Below are 21696 nucleotides of genomic sequence, written 5' to 3'. Positions count from 1 at the left end.
CTACACTGACCAATGTCCTCACCCAGGGCATTCACTCTTGAACAACCCAACACATCTGCAGACACTGTAAAAAGCAAGTGAACTGACAAATCTGCTCAGCACTTCTCCAACTGTCCTTTTCTTCATGGCACAGACTAATCAAATGAACTAAACTATTTGTTTCATTGCCATGAAGTATCCAGCCTCTGGGCAGTCTTTGTTCCCTGGAGATCTGAGCAGATCAATCCAATCCCACACTCAGTATAGATTTAGACGGCAGGACATTTCAGGGCCTATCCTATCCGTTACCCAGCATGCCTGTTAATTTGCATGAGAGCTTTCTGCTCTTGGCAGCATTATGACTCTAACCAAAGTGATATTTCTCATCATACAGTACTATTGCCAAGCAGTATTGGCTTTGAATCATACTGGTTGCAAATTGTGCTCCATTCCAGCACAGTATATTACCGCAAGTTTAGATCAGATGTTGCGGATGATTTGATCGAAAAGCAGCTCCTTCTGACAAAACTGTAAATGTAATGAAAATGTAAAGTATTTAATCTAGAATTTTTAACAGTTGAATTTATAACTGAAGGCCCGGCAAAGACATGGAGGAAATTGTCATAATGACAGAAACTTACAAGTGTTTCAGCAAAGTTGTTTCTTATAACTATGCGCTTCTGAAGTATCTCACCATGCATCCAGTGAATTAAGACTATCAAAGCAAAGCAATAAAATTCCTTTTAAAGTATAAAGGGATAGAAGCTAACATTCTTTTCATCATATACTCAGTCTCGTTATTTCAAAATCATATGACTTTCTATTATTTAGTCACATGGATGTAAGTGTTTAAAATGCATTTAATTTTTTTTATAATGATACACTGCATGCGTACATGTACACTTACATGCAATCGATATATTAACTTGCTGCTTACACAACATGATGAATTTTGACTAATTAAATTCAACTGATAGATACACTATATTACATGTCTTCTGAAGCTATACAATAGGTATGTATTCAAACTTGACACCTGTTAGGTGACAACATATAAAATATGTGCAGATATTAGCAGCTATAATATACCTTAATTCCCCAAATAAAAGCCGGGGCCTTTATTAACCTGAACTGCAGAAGGTAACAGGCTTTTATTTGAAGCAGGCTTTTATTAGAGGCAGGCCTTTATTTCTAATCCATCTGTTTGATAAGTAATTGTTTTAAATATCCCGTTGTAAATGAAAAGTGATAGCATTCCAGTGGACAGAGATCACAACATTAGCACAGAATCAGTTCAGAATCAATCATCAAAAGAATCAGTTTGGTTCAGACGCTCTGTGTGTCATTCTGCTTCACACTGAATCACGCATGCGCAGTATCACCAGCTCCTCGGTTCTCGAATCGAACGCGTCCGACAGAAACGGTTCTCGGTTCAGTGTACTGGTGATCCGAAAACCGATGTAACCGGTTCTTGACTCGAGAATGAGAAACGCTCCGGCGGTGGGCGTGTAAGTTCGTTATCTGGCTCTGCTGCACAAATTTCCCCCCGGCCTTTATTTAAGACCGGCCTTTATTTGTCCGTGTTGACCACGCCCCCGGCCACTATAAGAGGCCCGGCGTTTATTTGACTACCGGTTTTTATTTGAGGAATTACGGTAATCAAATAAAAGACACCAGCATGTGTGCTGTGCACTGTACTAAACCATTCAGTGATATTCAAGACACATGTAACTTTTAGATAAAATGAACATAAAGCCACTGTGAGGTTCAGGATGTGTTCTAAAGCACAAGAGCTCCATAAAAACCAAAACAAAAATGGTCTGGCTTATAAATATAAACCATTGACTAGAGCCGTGTGGGCTGAACTCTGATTACATATTCTGAGTAGGAGCTCAACAAACAGGTTTGTGTTTTCTTGACACATTTCTTGACAGAGAACATAAATCTGAGGGTGAGAGAAATTAAGTTTCTGTACAACAATGAACTGCAGCACACCTCTACCATTTCTGAGCATACAAAAAAAAATAAAAAATACACTACCCTTTATTTATCATTTCTCATCTCATTTCAAGATTGCAGCTGGTTCAAAACGCTGCAGCGAGGCTCTTGACTGGTATTAAGAAAAGGGAGCATATTACACCTGTTCTGGAAAGGCTTCATTGGCTCCCTGTGAAATATCGTATACAGTATAAGGTTCTGTTATATGTTTTTAAAGCTGTTCATGAGTTGGCTCCGGAATATATTAAGGATTTGGTGCTTATGAATTCTGGTAGATCTCAAAGGTCCTTTAATTGTTTACTGCTCGTTGTTCCAAGAACTCGTCTTAAAACTAAAGGGGATAGAGCTTTCTCAGTCGTTGGACCTAGGCTGTGGAATGCTCTTCCTCCTGATATAAGATCTGCAACGTCAGTAGATGTTTTTAAAACTCGTGTGAAAACGTATTTGTATTCTGTTTCTTTTAATTCTTGACTTTGTCATTCTATATATATATATATTTTTTTTTTGTGTGGTTTCCTTGCTTTTAGATGTACAGTCCTTTGGTCTACCTTGTAGTTGAAGGGGCTATATAAATAAATGAGACTTGAGACTTGAGACTTTATTTATTTTTTTAAATTAGCACTCTTATTCAGCAAGGACACATTAACATTAAAAATAATTTTCTTTAGCACCAAACCAGCATACTAGAACGATTTCTGAAGGATCACTGACACTGAAGACAGGAGTAATGGCTGCTGAAAATTCAGCTTTGCCATGACAGAAAAATTTATATTTTGTAATATTATTTCACGATATTAATGTTTCTTACTGTATTTGATCAAATATATGCAGCCACAACATAAAAAAACATTTCAACAATACTTTTCAACAACAGTATAAGATATTTAAATATATTTTATTTAAATATAATTTATTTTATATATTGCTAAAAAGACATATTACCATAACAAAATTAACAATTCATCTAACTCTCGCATGCTTTTTAAAACATTTTCCTCACTTCTTTGTCCTCCTCCTCCTGCTTCATCTCTAATAGCTGACGACTTTGTAACATTTTTCATTAATAAAATTAAACACATTAGTGCACAATTTTCCACACTACAATCATTCAAGCTCATATCACCAGCAAACTTACACTCATTTACATCCTTCTCTTCACTCTCTGAGGCAGAAGTCTCAAAACCCATCCTTTCTAATCACCCTACTACTTGCCCACTTGATCCTATTCCATCTCATCTTCTTCAAGCCATTTCTCCTGCAGTTATACCTGCACTCACTCACATCATCAACACTGGTGTTTTCCCCTCATCATTTAGATAGGCACGTATAACTCCACTACGTAAGAAACCCAACCTCAACCCATCTCTTTTAGAGAACTACAGACCAGTTTCTCTTCTTCCTTTCATTGCAAAAACACTTGAAAGAGCTGTGTTCAAACAAGTCTCTACACTTCTCACACACAACAATCTCCTTGACAGCAACCAATCTGGCTTCAGAAGTGGACATTCAACTGAGACGGCCTTGCTCTCAGTTGTTGAAGCTCTAAGGCCCCATCCACATGGAGACGCGTTTCTGTGAATACGCACAAATATTTTATCGGATAGGCGTTTCGTCCACACGCATCCAGCGTTTTCGTAAGGTGAAACCGCTATTTTTTAAAACCAGGTCCCAGAGTGGATAAATTTGAAAACGCCGTCTTTGCGTTTTCGTCTGGACGGCTAATCCGTATATTTTCAGAAACTATGACGTCATCAGCCCACGTCTCCCCCCAAGTCAGACACCTCTACGGCAACAAAAACATGAACAAACACTGAACACTTTCTTTTTATTAACTAGGGGTGTGACGGTTACTATATAACCGTGAGACCGACGGTTATAGTTGAACACCGTCATTAGAACTTTATAACCGCCAAAACCGTGTCACTAAAATATTTTTTACAAACATTTTTTATCAAAAATTATTTTCATTTTTTAGATAGGATCATCAGATGCGCAATATATCGGGAGACATGGTTTTTACCACTTAATGAAGTTTTGTAAATCGTCAGACATGATATTTACCCCTTCATTAAATTTTGCTTTGTAGAAAACCTTTCTTAAAAACGAATTTCGTTTTGAACAAATTTTATCTTAATTTTAATAGATGTTTCATCAACCAATTGCATGTATTTTAATAAATAAAAAGCAAATATAGCAGACAATGATAACCGTGACATGGAAGCACCAGCGCGCCGCGTTCACTTGCACTGCACTGTGATCTAGAGCGCATCTCATCGTAAATGAAACTCAGCGTAGGCTTATGCCTCATACTCTAGCATTAAATATTTTTGCTGCATCCTTTCCAGAACAGACAATGGCTTTTTTTTTTTTTTTTGCGGCTCGCATCAGCAAAGCATAGACGGCAAAACAATCAGAGGATGGCGGGCGGGTGCGGCTTTGAAATTTGCTCAAAAAACTTTGGCGCGGATGATGAGTTTTGTGACAGATCTCCTTAATAAACGGAGGTCTGAAATCTCTGCCCCTTTGCCGATCAGAGCGCGCGCTGAAACGGAGTTAACCCGCTATCTCCAAGATCAACCAATTGACTCTACGGAAGATCCACTAGCATGGTGGCGAGACAATATGAAACAAAATGAAACACGCTATCCAGCACCCCCCCCCCCCCCCCCCCACGGTTATGTTATGAACCGTCACATTTGACTCACGTCATAACCGTCATCACCAATTCTGAAACCGGCACACCCCTATTATTAACTAACATTAACACAGATTAATAAATGTATTGCTCCATGTTCGTTTGTGTACCACGCGCAAGGTTTATGAGCATAGTCCAAGTCTTCTTCTCTGTTTTTAGTGTATCTCTGTGTCAGAATTACAGCACCACATACTGGTCTGGCATACCGATGAAAATTAGCACTTTTGAGTTAACTCGGGTACATTTACATTGTTTTAATGTTTATTAATGTACACTGTCCCCTTTCAAATAAAGAAATAACAATAACAAATAACAATGTATACTACATCATTTTGCGGTTTCGTGTGGACGCAGATGCAGATCGAATTGGGGTAAGATCCGTCTCCGTGTGGACAGGGCCTAAGACTGGCAAGAGCAGAATCCAAATCTTCAGTACTTATCCTGCTTGATCTGTCCGCTACTTTTGACACGGTTAATCACCAGATCCTCCTATCAACCCTACTGGCAAATGGCATCTCAGGAACCACACTTCAATGGTTTGAGTCTTACCTATCAGATAGGTCCTTCAAAGTATCTTGGAGAGGTGAGGTGTCCAAGTCTCAACATCTAACTACTGGGGTGCCTCAGGGCTCAGTTCTTGGACCTCTTCTCTTCTCTGTCTACATGGCATCATTAGGTTCTGTCATTCAGAAACATGGCTTTTCATACCACTGCTATGCTGATGACACTCAACTCTACCTCTCATTCCATCCTGATGATCCGACGGTAGCTATTCGCAATCAGCTTGTCTAACAGACATTTCTTCCTGGGTGATGGACCATCACCTTCAACTCAACCTTGCCAAGACAGAACTGCTTGTGATTCCAGCAAACCCATCACAATTTCACCATCAAGTTAGGCACTTCAACCATAACTCCTTCAAAAACAGCTAGAAGCCTTGGAGTTATGATTGATGATCAGCCGACTTTCTCAGACCACATTGCTAAAACTGTCTGATCCTGCAGATTTGCTTTATTCAACATCAAGAAGATCAAGCCCTTTCTTTCGGAACATGCTGCACAACTCCTTGTTCAAGCTCTTGTTCTGTCCAGGCTGGACTATTGCAATGCCCTCTTGGCAGGTCTTCCAGCCAATTCTATCAAACCTTTACAATTAATTCAGAACGCGGCAGCAAGATTAATTTTTAATGAGCCAAAAAAATACACGTCACACCTCTGTTTATCAATTTGCACTGGCTTCCAATAGCTGCTTGCATAAAATTCAAGGCATTGATGTTAGCCTACAAAACTACCACTGGCTCTGCACCCATTTACCTAAATTTGTTACTTCAGACTGATGTGCCCTCTAGAAGCGTGTGTTCTGCAAGTGAACGTCGCTTGATTGTGCCATCCCAAAAAAGCACAAAGGCACTTTTACAGACTTTTAAATTAAATGTTCCCTCCTGGTGGAATGACCTTCTCAACTCAATCTGAGCAGCTGAGTCCTTAGCCATCTTCAAGAATTAGCTTAAAACACATCTCTTCCATCTTTATTTGACCCTCTAACTTTATCACTCAATATTCTAATTCTATTCTTAAAAAATCTAACTACCTTTCTAATCGTTTTGTATTCTATTATTCTTTTCATTTATTATGCAATTATATATATATATATATATATGTGTGTGTCTGTGTGTGTTTGTGTGTATGTGTAACTAGCTTGCTCTATTCTTTTTAATTCTATCGGTTTTCTTTTTATTTATTATATTATTTAAAATCCCATGCTACGTGTACTGTGGTAACCTAACTGAGACTTGTTATAGCACTTATATATCATTGCTCTTTTTGTTGTTTTGGATTGCTTCCACTGTCTTCCTCTGTAAGTCGCTTTGGATAAAAGCGTCTGCTAAATGAATATTACATTTACAGATTACATTTACATTTATTGCTAAATGTAAATGTAAATATTTCTCAACTAATGCATTAAATTTTTTATTTAAATTAGAATAACAGGGAAAAAAATTATCATAAGGGAGAGTACTGTAAGCATATATGAATGAATTTGAGATTGACTTTTTCTTTTTAAAGTGTATTGGATTTTAAATGGGTATAAAGTCACTTTCACATACTGCGTCTTGGAACATGCTGTAAATCTCTCTCCTGTGTTGGTAAACGATTTCCTGTTGATGAAAGAGCATTTCAAACAGAGCTGACTTGTAGTTCAGCCTCCTGGGACTGGTTCAGCGGGGTTCTAGCCATCTGTGTTTAATGTGCCTGTGTGTTTAACCTAAGAGGGCAGGGGCTGCACTGGTAGAGGGGCTGTGTATCACTGACGGTCTCTGATAAAACCACAGGTCCTGGGAAGAGAGCAAGAAGTAATCTGATAGCAGCACAGGCTGAACGGATGGATGCAGAATTAATACGGGGGATGCTCTGTGGGCCTTGTGCTTTCCCGATAAGAGGAAACTATCATTCATTGCCCACAAAAAAGTAGCTAAACTGCATTTATTTTAAACCATGTTTTTGTTTAAATGTTTGCTTTTTGTTTTAATTTTTTGTTTTATTAGTGTAAAACTGGCATGTTTTGAAAAAAAAAAAAACTGAAGAAATTTTTTATAATTTACTCGATGCCTCACCTCAAAATCTGATTGAGACATAAGTTGGAATACTGCATCATAAAGTTTAAACAACAATGTACTGATGGTCTACTTAGAGATTACTTATGGTAGTCTCTGCATATGTTAAGAGTAGGGACGTAACTCACAAAGCAATATGACTCCCGACCCGAAACTGGTTTCACAATACGATTTTCTCGCAAAATGAGATTTAAAGGAACACTCCACTTTTAAAAAAAAATAGGCTCATTTTCCAACTCCCCTAGAGTTAAACAGTTGAGTTTTACTGTTTTCGAATCCATTCAGCCGATCTCCAGATCTGAACAATACACTTTTTTGGGCTTCTAAATCTCAACAACCATTAATTGCCATTATGAAGCTTGGAAGAGTAAGGACATTTATTAATATGAATCTGATTATATTCTCTTGAAAGATCAAAGTCATATACACCTAGGATGGCCTTAGGATGGGTAACTCATGGGGTAATTTACATTTTTGGGTGAACTACCTCTTTAAATTGTACACCATGATGCCTGGAAGGTACACAAATAAAAATTTGGCAATACCAACAATTTAATAAACCATCTATAAATGTTATTCTTTGTGATCAGACAGACAGACAAAAAAAAAATCAATCAATCAATCAATAAAATGTACAACTTTGCTGATATTCAAATTATTGCCAACTCCAATATTTTCCATTATTCCATTATTTTACCATTATTTATAAAAAGACATTTAAAAACAGCCACAAGACTGTGCGGAAGTGCTGAACATTAAAATCAAACCATAAACACATAAAAAGCATGAATTTAAAACCCAAGGAATGACAGATAAACAACACCATAATATAATAAAATAAGAATGGGATATTAATAGGCCAGATCAAACAAGTTTGTTTTTAAAAGAGACTTAAAAATTGATAAGGGTAGGTGCCACTCTAATCTCAAGCGGCAGATTGTTCCATAAACGAGGCTCAACCATAGAAAAAGCTTGATCCCCTCCATGTTTTAATCTGGACTGAGGAACTAAAAGGAGATTCTGGTCACTGGATCTTACACTTCTAGTTGGAGTATAAAAATGCAGCAGCTCTGAGAGATAACTAAGGGCTTGGTTATGTAAAGATTTAAACACCAATAAGAGAACTTGGTAACACTTTAGAATAAGGTTCCATTAGTTAATGTTAGTTAACTACTTTCGTTAACATGAACTAAGCAAGAACAATCCTTCTACAGCATTTATAAGTCTTAGTTCATGTTAATTTCAACATTTACTAATGCATTATTTAAATCAAAAGTTGTGCTTGTTATGAATAACTGTATTTTCATTAACTAACATTAATGAAGATGAATAAATACAGTAATAAATGTATTATTCATTGTTTGTTCATGTTAATTAATACATTAACTAACATTAACTAATGGAACCTTATTCTAAAGTGTTACCGAGAACTTTAAAATCGATTCTAAATTGAACAGGCAGCCAATAAAGGGCCCTCAGTATGGGGATGATGTCATTTGCAACTATTTTGAAGAAATCTAGCAGCAGCATTTTGGACCAATTTTAGGCGAGTAGTTTGTGACTTTGAAATACCATAATAAAGTGAATTGCAGTAATCTAATCGTGAAGTTATAAAAGCAACATTGTAGCATTTAAAACGTGTTTGACTTTAGACAGCAAGCGGAGCTGGTTAAAACTGGAACCAATTACAGAAGAGATATGTTTGTCCAATTTTAATGACTCATCAAGAAGGACACCCAGATTTCGCACACGACAAGGGCTGAAAGACCATTTCTCTTAATAAGCAAATGTCATAAGAGGTCTAAAACTAACAAATCATTTATCAATATTATAAGAGTACAGTATGAAAAACTAATAGAAGTCTATATTTACACAATGTTCAGTTTTTAAGAAATTGTATTTGGCATTAAATTTTTCAAAAGTAACACGAAAAATGTTTACAACGTTACAAAAAATAAAACTACTTCAAATAAATTCAGTTCTTTAGAACTTCCTATTTAATCAAAGAATCTTCAAATAATTTAAAACTGATAAAAACATCTGACAACACTCATCTGTGGTTAATTGCGCTGTGATGTGCTGTGATTAGCTCTGAAGGTTAGTGTGTTTAAGTTGCCTGTGACAGGAGATGGGGTCACTGAGCTCTGCACTGGAGGGCAATGTGTTATTTCTGTGACATGGGTAATGAGGATGAGAAGCACATCATCATATACAAAGTGCATGTCATCGTGTACTCCCCATTAAGTCGTTTTAAACTTGTATGACTTTCTTTTTCTGTGGAACTCAAAAAGACAATTCCCCATTGGATCCCATTGGCATTTGAAACTTTTTTCAAAATATAATGTGTTTTACAAAAGAAAATGAAGTCACACAGGTTTGGAACGACATAAGGTTGAGTAAATTGTATTTCTGTCTAGTCACCATGAACTGTCATAGTATAAAAACAAAAACAAATGAAGCTTTGAAAATGAAGCTTGCAAAAACTTGTGTTTACAGACTACAGGCTTTATATTGGATGAAACTATTGACTATGTGATTGTGCAGTTGAAAAAGACACAAACCCCAAACACACATTTCATTACTTCTTTAAATGGATCTTTCCTTGACCTTTTCAAAGTCTTATGGAAACATATATGGGGAGCTCTGGATCTGTTTGCTTTCTTACAAATGAAACACAGAAAGCAACTTTCTAAATCTGTTCTTATTTGCAGTAGAAAATAACATGATGTTAATGCGAACCTGGATTCAAGGGCATGACTACACGGATACTAAGGTATTCTGAGCAATTTGTTCATGTTTCTATAGCCCCTTTCACACTGTGATTCCGGAAAACACATGGGTAATGTGTCCCTGCAATTGTTCCCGGGTCACTAGATTTTGCCCCTTTCACACTGCCAGTGAATAACTGGAATCTGTGTGCTTGTTCACACACAACCCGTAAAGTGACATCAGGATATGACGTCTAATTTACTGTTTTATTTAATATTCCAATTTTGCCTACAAGTTAAATTCACAACTTTGGATAGAAACATAGCTAATGTTTGTTTTTGTTCCTTTTGCTGTTGTATATTTTTGAAGCTGCTACCACCGATCTGGACGAACTCACAGAGACTGTAACATCCTATATTAGTTTCTGTGAGGATGTTTGCATTCCTACCAGGACTTATTTAACATTCAACAACGATAAGCCATGGTTTACAGTAAAACTCAGACATCTTCGTCAGGCCAAAGAGGATGCCTACAGAAATGGGGACAGGGTCTTGTACAATAAGGCCAGGAACACACTGAACAAAGAGATCAGAGCGGCTAAAAAGACCTACGCTAAAAAGTTGGAAGACCAGTTTTCTTCCAACGACTCAACTTCAGTTTGGAGAGGACTGAGGGCCATCACAAACTACAAGACACCATCCCCTTGCACTGAGGCTAATCAACGGCTTGCTAACGACCTGAATGAGTTTTATTGCAGATTTGAAACCCCCAACACCCATTCTGACCATCTCCCTGCACAACCATTAACACCTCCTGCAATCCCCCGTTCCACACCTACTGCTCTTCAAATCTGTGAAGATGATGTGCGCCAGGTCTTCAAGAAGAACAAAAGAAGAAAAGCACCAGGCCCAGATGGTGTTACACCAGCCTGTCTGAAAATCTGTGCTGACCAACTGGCCCCCATCTTTTCACAGATCTTCAACAGATCCCTGGAGTTGTGTGAAGTACCTTCCTGCTTCAAACGCTCCACCATCATCCCCATCCCAAAGAAACCCAAGATAACAGGACTTAACGACTACAGGCCTGTGGCTCTAACATCTGTCGTCATGAAGTCGTTTGAAAAACTGGTTCTGGGTTATCTGAAGGACATCACTGGACCCTTACTGGACCCCCTACAGTTTGCTTACCGAGCAAACAGGTCCGTGGATGATGCAATCAACATAGGATTGCACTTCATCCTGCAACATCTGGACAAAACAGGGACTTATGTGAGGATCCTGTTTGTGGACTTTAGTTCGGCTTTCAACACCATCATCCCAACAACCCTCCAGACCAAACTGACCCAGCTCTCTGTTCCTAGCTCTATCTGTCGGTGGATCACCAGCTTTCTGACAGATAGGCAACAGTTAGTGAGACTGGGGAAATTCACATCAAACAGCTGCTCCACCAACACTGGCGCCCCTCAGGGATGTGTTCTCTCCCCTCTGCTCTTCTCCCTTTACACCAACGACTGCACCTCTAAAGACCCCTCTGTCAAGCTCCTGAAGTTTGCAGATGACACTACAGTCATCGGCCTCATCCAGGACGGTGATGAGTCTGCTTACAGACAAGAGGTTGAGCAGCTGGCTGTCTGGTGCAGTCTCAACAACCTGGAGCTGAACACGCTCAAAACAGTGGAGATGATCGTGGACTTCAGGAGAACCCCCCCCTGCACTTTCCCCACTCACCATCATGAACAGCCCTGTGACTGCAGTGGAGTCATTCAGATTCCTGGGAACCACCATCTCTCAGGACCTGAAGTGGGACAATCACATTGACTCCATTGTAAAAAAGGCCCAACAAAGGTTGTATTTCCTTCGCCAGCTGAGGAAGTTTAACTTGCCACAGGAGCTGCTGAAACAGTTCTACTCAGCCGTCATTGAGTCTGTACTGTGTACTTCTATAACTGTCTGGTTTGGCTCAGCAACAAAATCGGACATCAGAAGACTACAGAGAACTGTTCGGACTGCTGAAAGGATTATTGGTGCTCCCCTGCCCACCCTTCAAGAACTGTATACATCCAGAGTGAGGAAAAGGGCTCATAAAATCACTCTGGATCCCTCACATCCAAGTCACCCCATTTTTGAACTTTTGCCATCTGGCCGGCCTCAGAGCCGCAAATACCAGAACAGCAAGGCACAAAAACAGTTTCTTCCCCCAGGCAATCTACCTCATGAACAGTTAAATGTTCCCCACTTATGCTTATGCAAACAAAAGTGAAACATCCTTATATTTATTTGTTACCCCTCCATCCTAGTACATCCCTGCATCTTTTTCAATCCTATCCCATTATCATTTATAGCACAATTGTTTATACACTTATTTATTTGGCTACATTTTTTTTTTTTTTTTTGTCTGTGTGTTGGTGTCTCTGTGTACTGGAAGCTTATGTCACTAAAACAAATTCCTTGTATGCGCAAACATACTTGGCAATAAAGCTCTTTCTGATTCTGATTCTGATTCTGTATGGACAAAACCAGCTAAAACATTCTTCAGAAGACCTTAACATATAGATTTGATGACATGAGATATGAGGGTGCTTAAAATGAGACAATTTCCATTTTTGCCTGAACTATCACGTACTTACACTGCTAGTAATACTAGTACAGTCCATTTCTAAGACCAAAGTGGGAAAACGGAAGCAAGGCCTGAGGTGACACAAACAAGAAGACATGTCTCCCAAAAAAATTAAAAATAAAGAAAGAAAAGTAGAGAATGTCTCAATTGCAAACCTAGAGCGCTACTCTAACAGGACGAGCAGTGACAGAAGTGTCAAAACTGTCTTCAAATCCAGTAAGAAACAGTCATTTTGACAACAAGCCTCTGTTATCTGCCTAACCCATGATAAGACAGTTTGCCAGTAGCAGTAGTCTTGCTCATGGAGCCTCTATTACCTTCTGCAGCTCTGGATTGAAAATGTGGTCCATTTTGTTCACAGCAGTCCATCAAAAACTCCAAAATGAACTGCACATTTTTTTAAAGGGAAATCTTCATGGAATATTCAGTATTTATGAAAACTGCAGTATAGCATCACACGCTACTTTCTTTTAAAGGGGTCATGAATTGAGAAATCAGCTTTTACATTTCACCGCAGACTCCTTTGTAAACAAGACACATGACAACATTGGATTTGCAGAGAGACTGATATGAGTGGTGTGCCATATCTCATGGATCCGACAGGAATGGCGCAGCACAATTTTGAGTAAAAAATATTTGTACTACTTGTCACTATCGCTTTGTTAGAGATCGCTTGATATGTCCTGATTATGTGCAAGTGTCTAACCAAAGTCACGGTAAGTATGAAGGACGTAGCTTGTCAAAGACACACAGAAAGTTAGTTTACTATGCAAAACTATTATTCAATCATATCAGTGGACGTTTACTTCCAAGTCTTCAATGCGGCAAAACCATAAAACGTTTTTCTAGCCGGCCTCAAACCAGGGTAGAAAATAGCCTATAACTTATAGATATGTTTTTTGGATGTAAAAACCACGCAAGTGTCATAAGTGGACTTCAGACAACAGTATAAATGATTTAAAAGAAAAAAAACTATTTATGACCCCTTTAAAACCTCCAACAGTGATAACAATCATACAATTGAATTATGGTTCTATATTTAGAGCACAATTTGAACTTGAATCAGCCATTTGCATTTATGGATTTTTACTATACTCAACATGATCATACTAAATGTTTCAGGCTGCATTACAGTCTGCCTGTGGTTTTGAACTGTCTGAGGTTGGAAGGCTAAATGATTCCACTTTCATCTCCTCCTTTCATGATGACCCTGAACCTATACATACACACACACTCACTCACTCTCTCTCTCTCTCTCTCTCTCTCTCTCACACACACACTCCAATCAACAGAGAGGCAGCAATATAATTTCTTCACAAGCTTGAAGGCAGAGCACTAGCCTTCTGAAAAGAGATTAGATTTTCGTATTAAATGTCCAACAGTACATCATCAGTCTGACCACAAACAATACGGCCTGATTCATACCCTTTGTCAACCATCATTTTCACTTCTTTTGTTCTGCTGTTGAAAGTAGTCATGATGTAGGAACGTAAGCTGATCAAAACAGGCACAATAATGAAACCGAAATGATGCAAAAGGTATAACTACAGATTATTCTGGAAAATAAATGCTTGTTTGGAGATTAAGAAACCATACGATTAATAGGTCAATGGATTTGAAGTCACTCATTATATCAAAGAGAGAAAAATTTGTACATACATATACACATATATATACAAAATTTTATATCAAAATTATATTACATATATATACACACACACACACATATTATATATATATATATATATATATATATATATATATGTACATATGTGTGCGTATATATGTATGTATATATATATGTATATATATATATATATGTATATATATATGTATATATATATATATATATATATATATATATATATATATATATATATATATATATATATATAGATTGTATCCTAGAGGACGGATAAAGACCTGTGCACCTGGAGTCCCAAGTTGAAGTGCAGCCATGAAGTCTGACTGGACTTTGCGATTTTCAGTTTTGTTTGCAATATGCATCAGATGGTCAGTGAACAGAATGTTGGCAGACTGCGGGTCTGTCTGAGACGGTGTTGGTTATCAGTATAGAAATGAGATCCTCTGGAACTAGATTTCTTATTCTATTATTAGTATTCCACCCCGAGCTCTCAAATCTGAACAAAAAGTAATTTAAAAGCACAAATGGGGTTGTTTAGTTTGAAGTTAAATCATGCATGGCACTGTACCTCTTTCTGTTCACTGCAGATCTTGCAAAGCCACTGAGCCCTTTTTTGACTGCCTGCAGTCTCGATTCCACACTTAGTGCACACCTTCTGCAACACAAACACACATACCATTAGAAGATGTCAAACAAACACACAACCTGATAACTACTGTAACATGCATTAAGATACAAGCAAAATGTTTTATTTTTCTTATACTGGCATATATTTTTTCCTCTTATTTTATTTTATTTTGCTAAAAAATACAAATGGGGTAAGATTATTTATATTGGAATATTTAGGGAAAATATATTTATATAGTATATTTATTTAGTGTTCCTGTAGCTACCAAGCGCAAGATTAGGGGTTTGATTCCCCGGGAACACATGATAGGTAAAAATTGATAGCCGGAATGCACTGTAGCATCTGCTAAATGCATAAATTTAACTATATATATATATATATATATATATATATATATATATATATATATATATATATATATATATATATATATATATATATATATATATATATATATATATATATATATATATATATATATATATTTTTTTTTTTTTTTTTTTTTTTTTGTACGTTTGATTTGATAAGTTTACCTGCAAGATAACTGGCAATGCCATTTTTGTATATGTTGAAGCAGAAACATTAAATTACATTGGGAGATATTAGTGTGGACTCAATTTGAAGGTGAGAGCTGTGATACACTTTTGTAATAAGAAAAGAGAAAGAACCTTTAATCAGGCTTCATGTAATAGAAGACAAACACTAGACTAAAGTGCCAGTAATTTAGTTTTAGCAGACCTTCCATATACTTAAATTGCTTTGAGATGGAGTGAGTGAGAGAAGAACAGGGAGAATATGAGCGAGACGGCACAAAGAAATCTCTTCAATTTCCGTTAAATACTTCTAAAGATTCCTCAGTGAGTGAGAGCCACCTTTAAAGCTGCTGTAAGCGGTTAAATACCACACATAAAATGTCCCTGCTGCTTGACAGATATCACTAAAATGTGTGTCTTGAGAAATCACACTTCACTCTCTGACAGCTCCGGGCTCTCTAAATGGAAGAAAAATTAAACTGATTGTGGCATGCATGTCAGCCAATCAGAAAGCTTGGAGGTGGCCTTCTGTCAACCAAAACCAATAGCACGAGGTTAGAACCAGGACTTTATTTTTTTTGTCTAAACAATAGTAAAAACAGAAAGTGTTTATGAAATAAATAAAACGGATCTGAGCTACAGCTACCCTTAAGAAGCCAACACTGATAAGTATGGCAGATAACCATTGCAATGGTTGAGAAAAAAAAATCCCAAACTATTTTGTAAAACGAAACCACTAAAAACTAAAAGTAATCATTTTAAAATGTCGCTAATTAATTTAGACATCACTACATTAGAAATGTGAATTATAAAAAAAAAAAAAATGAAGTTCATGTTGAGATTCTTATTATGTGTTTGTTTAAATGTGTTTATATTATTAATTTTTTTTTTTTTAAGATTTACTTTAAATAAACATTAAATGACAGGAAAGGTCATATTAACTGTAAAAAAATAAAAAAAAATAAAAAAAATGAGCATGCACAACTAAATGGTAACACTTTAATTTAGGTAACCAATTCTCATTATTAACTAGTTACATACTGGCTGTTGTTTAGTAACTATAAAACACATTGATTCCTTATTCTGCATGACCATATTTTAGACCCCTTACTCCAACCCCATAACTGAACTTAACAACTACCATACTAACTATTAATAAGCAGTAAATTAGGAGTTAATGGAGCCAAAAGTTATAGTTAATAGTGAGAATTGTTCCCTAAACTAAAATGTTACCAAGAAAAACTACTATGAGGGACCTATCATATACCCGGCATAAGTGTTTTTGCTAGTTTCAGCCTGACACAGTTCTCATTGTCCCGTCCTACGCCGCCTTGTTTAGATAGCAAATGCATTTGCTCCCATTTGCCATGGTGCGAGCGCAACTGGCTTTTAAAGGGGATGGGAGATGAGACTCTGATTGGTTTATTGCACGTTACGCCCAAAAAACACCCATTACTCATAAAGAAAATAGGGACACAACCCATTTAGACCATGTGACTGGGTGCGCAGACCATTTCCCCATCATTAAACTAGCAAAAGTGATCCAGACATTCCCTGAATGCACCTGCGCTGTGTGCTTAGATCGTTAAAATAGGACCCTTTGAGTCATTGGTTTAAAACTTCATTTTGGCATGTAACTCATAGATTTGTACCTCTAGTCGAATGATACTTTTCAAGTTGTTATTTAATAAAACTTCTGATAATCAACCATCCAAACCAGACTAGCAACTTGCTAAAAACCACTCCAAAGACTTAAGCAAGAGATTTCCAGCTCTGATACCAAACATTTTCTCTGTAAATCTGAAAATTTCAGCAATAACCAACAAACAGATTCCATATGGTACAGTATATGATCAACACAGTCTATAACACAGATGGTCATATATTGACTGAACACAGAAGCATTACCAATCCAATAATAATAATGATCAATTCATTAACTTGCCCTGCATGTCTAGAAACAGCAGCTGTTGAGAATGATCACAGTTCATGAGAGAGCTGGAGTGATGTAAGCTCGGGGTTTCTAGAACAGATGCTCGGTCCTCACTGGCACAGACCTGCTGTTAAGGACCGCATTCATTCTTTAGCACTTCTTAGTCCTATGTCAAGTCACTGTGTGCGTCTGTCTCCAAATAAACTACTAACTGTAATCCGAAGTTCAGTGGAAATTATCTGTCTTACGCCACAATGTGTAATTATCAGAACACTACAGCAGTGTTTCAGTTACACACTTCCCCCTTGTGGTCACACTGAGAACAAGTCAGTGGCATGCTACATTAGGGAATATATTATAGTTGAGATGTATATTTGAGCATATCATACTAATAAAAGTTGTAGGTCAATGATGTTGGGTTTTCCACAGAAAGGATTTTTTTTTTTTTTTTTTGGAATAGCAGTGTTGTATTCTGGTTAACATAAGGTCTGAGGCACATTATTTGAAAAGATTTTAATTTATTATCCCATAACATAAATTACACACTGTCTTAGCTCAAACATGAGTATTCATGTTTAAGGATTGATTGTGTGCAATGTTATACTATTTATGTTGTACACTACCATTCAAAAGCATGGGGTCGGAAAGATTTTTTAATGAAGTCTTTTATTCTCACCAAAGCTGCATTTATTTGAGCAAAAACTAATTTAAATTGTAATATTGTGAAATAGTATTATGATTTTAAATAACGTTTTAAATTTTTTTTTAATATTTAAAAATTGAATTTATTGTTTTAATGGCAAAGTTTGCTTTTTCAGCTGCACCATCGTTTTGACTCCTTAAATCTACCCAATGTAGTATTAGTATTAATCATATTTGTTTATATATTTTTAGATGGTCATGGTCATTACATGCTTTTCTGCAGGTTCCAATTTGAAATGCACAGAAATCTTAAGGAGTGTTACTTTTTAAAATAATAAGTGAGATAACACTGGCACAAAAGTTGCAATAACTTAATTTTAAGGTATTAAAAGGGAAAACCTATATGACTAAGCAAAATAATGTTAAGATAACATGGCTAATCTTGCCCCAGTCTGCCCCAATGTGAACCACAGACCTTATTTTAATCATAAATCTAAATCCATCATTCCAAAAACCCATATGAAGTTTCAGAGGGAAAATGCAAGTGATTCCCTACCGAACTTTTTTACTGCAGTATATACATATGTATTGTGCACAGTATGCCTATTTTCAGTATGCAAAGAATACTTGTATGACTTTTGGACTGTCCTTAAATGTACAGATCTTTGCTGCCACTATGTGGTGTCTTAGAATTACTGCATGAGCCCACATATTGTTACTACATGGAAATGACTAAGCACACTTGTAAAAGGCAGTGAGTGAGTGTGAAGGATAGAGAACATCATGTTAAGAAGATTTAGACCAGCTTGTACCATGCAGCAGCCCAAACAGAGCACAGACGAAGAGCTCAGCAGTCCAAACACCTCTCCACACAGCAGACACTGTGACAGGCCGTTTCCCACAGCAGATCTCCTCATGTTCTCCAGACGCTCCACTAGACGCCTGAAACACACACACAAACACACAACTTTATTTTTAGGTTTCATTAAGAACAGAGATGCTGTATGCTTTAATGCATTTTATATGTAGAAATTACATTATTTTATCAAATTATTTGGCATTAAAGTGACCAATGCTCAGGTAACAATAACGGTTAACTCCTATTACCCATTTCATTTATAAACACTTTCATCCAGTAAGTATCAATTAAAGCATCCTTTTATTCAGCAAATATGCATTCAAGTAAATTTAAATGATCAATTCATGTTACAAAGACTCAATAAATGCTACGAATCCTGAAAAAAGTATCCCATTTCCATATGATACATTAAGCAGTACAACCACAAAATTGGTTGAAGTTGATAAGAATTATTTAATGAGCTTTAAATCAGCCTATTAGAATAATTTCTGATGGATCATATAACACTGAAGACTGGAGTAATGGCTGCTGAAAATTCAGCTTTGCCATCACTGGAATAAATTACATTATAAAATATATTAACATTTAAAACTTCTTAAATTGTAAAATTGTTATGTATTTTTATGGATCAAATACTACTGACCACAAGCTTTTAAAAAGTGGTGTTATATATATATATATATATATATATATATATATATATATATATATATATATATATATATATATATATATATATATATATTTTTTTTTTTTTTTTTTTAGGGCCACTAAGACACACATATTTTTTCATGTGGCATTTTAAACACTTTTTTTAAAACATCAAGTAGAAATCTTTTTTATAACCTCAAACATCAGATTTGAAGTGTTTATTTCACTGGACACTGGGTGACAATGAAAAAGCATAAATGTGCTACATTTAACAGCAAAAAGTCTGATAAAGTCTCACCCAATCCGGTGCTGCTCAATGATCTGGAGCTGCTCAGCGCGGTGGATGACACTCATGATGAGATCCAGCTCTTTTTCCTCAAGTATCTGAGCTTTCCTCTGTCTCTCAGATTGAAATGTGTGGATGGACCAACCTGTACATAACCTGAGTGGAATACAGACACACAGACCAGAGAAAAATCATTCATCAGAAATTAATCATTATGACTGTCTTGTCCAACACACTCATTACATTAAGTGATTTGAAGAATGGCATGCTGAAATGCAGTTTGTGCAACAGATTCAAACAAACTGACAAAAACTTACTTTGCTCTAAGCGCTAGTTGTCTGTCATTGGGACAGACCCAGTGCTCGTTCTCACTGCCAAATATTGTTTCTGTCATATTTCACTATGGAGCTGTAACAGATCAGAATGATAAGTCTAAATCATTATGAGAATAATCAGATAAAGTATGAAAAAACAGAAGCAATATATAATAGCCTTCAGAATGTAATTGTTTCTGAGCGCTAGTATAAATATATAATAAGCATTCACCTTCAATGCCACAGCCATTCATTGGCTTTGACAGGTGTTAGCTGTTGTTTGTGATAGACCTTACATTCAATTATGTAAAAGGGGAAGGACGCGGCTCAACTGATCACTGGAGTATTCATCTAACAACACCTGCCAAATGACAGTTTCAGAGACCAAACACGAAGAGATATTGTGCAGTCCAAACATAACACTTAATGATAAACAGAATACATTTTTTATACTGTATCCTATGTTCTGGTACTGCATGGATCATATTTAATTAATAATTGATAAGTTACATCCAAGTTAAATGAAAGGGGTTGTGTAACAAACAATCCCAAAAATAATGTTTATCAAATAATATATTTGTACAGTACACATACAAGACATGTATACACACACACACACACACACATACATTATGTGTGTCCGTGTGACACACACAAACACACACTATAATAGGTATTAATTTTGGACTTCTGTCTGAGGTGATATATATATATATATATATATATATATATATATATATATATATATATATATATATATATATATATATATATAATAAATGCTTATTTAAATACATGTAAATACATATTTGGAAACCTCACTATTCTTAGAGTAAGAAACTAAATTACAAAAACCTATTTGTGAGAGTATTATTGAATTAATATATATAAAAATCATTTTTTCAAATTATATAAGATTTATTATTATTATTGTGTGTGTATTTACATATCATTATTTATAAATGTATATTATATATAATTGTTAAAATTAAAATAGCAGTAGTAGTAAAGATGGGGACATCATGTCATTTTTCAAATGAAACATTTTTCAAATGAAAGGGGTTGTATAACAACAATCCCCAAAATATGTTTATCAAATAATATATTTGGACAGTACACATACATGACTGTATTAAGAACATTGGTTTTGAAATATGTGAATCCATTAGAATCGTTAGAAGACCGAAATCGCGATTCACATATGAACAGAATTTTACATTCAGCCCTAGTTTTCTCTTCCTTTTCTCAAGCAGCACAGCATGGCCTCGCCCCCTTTGTTGCGTGTTCCCAAGGGTGGGGTTTATCTGGGTTCGTGACGTAATGGACCTGGGAAGAAGCCAGGGGGCAAGGAACTCGACCGGAAGTTGAAGTCGGGTGGGGGCTGCCATCTTTTAGCAGAACTTCACTTGCGTTAGCATTCCCATTGACTCCCATTCATTTTGGTGTCACTTTGACAGCGAATAACTTTACATCTGAGGCGTTTAAAGACTCCGTTTGTCCATTATTTATTTCTAAAGATACACGACAATGTATAAAGGGCTCCATTACCTTCTATGTTACATTATGGCCCCGTATAAACAGTTTTTGTAAAAAA

At 36.3% G+C, this 21696-nt stretch overlaps 1 protein-coding gene across 4 annotated transcripts in view; it reads right to left on the bottom strand.

Annotated features, from left to right (window-relative positions):
• LOC127995703 (double C2-like domain-containing protein beta) overlaps positions 1–21696 on the bottom strand; it is a 211153-nt gene that overhangs the window by 185055 nt on the left and 4402 nt on the right. For all 4 annotated transcript variants that reach the window (XM_052591892.1, XM_052591893.1, XM_052591894.1 and 1 more), the window contains exons 2-5: positions 20106–20196; positions 19801–19944; positions 18805–18934; positions 14825–14911 (exon numbers count right to left, since the gene is read on the bottom strand). In XM_052591892.1, coding sequence (XP_052447852.1) covers positions 14825–14911; positions 18805–18934; positions 19801–19944; positions 20106–20182 — 438 coding nt within the window. In that variant the 5' untranslated portion in view covers positions 20183–20196. The remainder of the gene's footprint in view (positions 1–14824; positions 14912–18804; positions 18935–19800; positions 19945–20105; positions 20197–21696) is intronic.

The sequence above is a fragment of the Carassius gibelio genome, chromosome A5 (assembly GCF_023724105.1).
Source record: "Carassius gibelio isolate Cgi1373 ecotype wild population from Czech Republic chromosome A5, carGib1.2-hapl.c, whole genome shotgun sequence".
NCBI lineage: Eukaryota > Metazoa > Chordata > Actinopteri > Cypriniformes > Cyprinidae > Carassius > Carassius gibelio.
The sequence above is the reverse complement of the archived record's forward strand: the minus strand, read 5'-3'. Positions and strand labels throughout refer to the sequence as shown.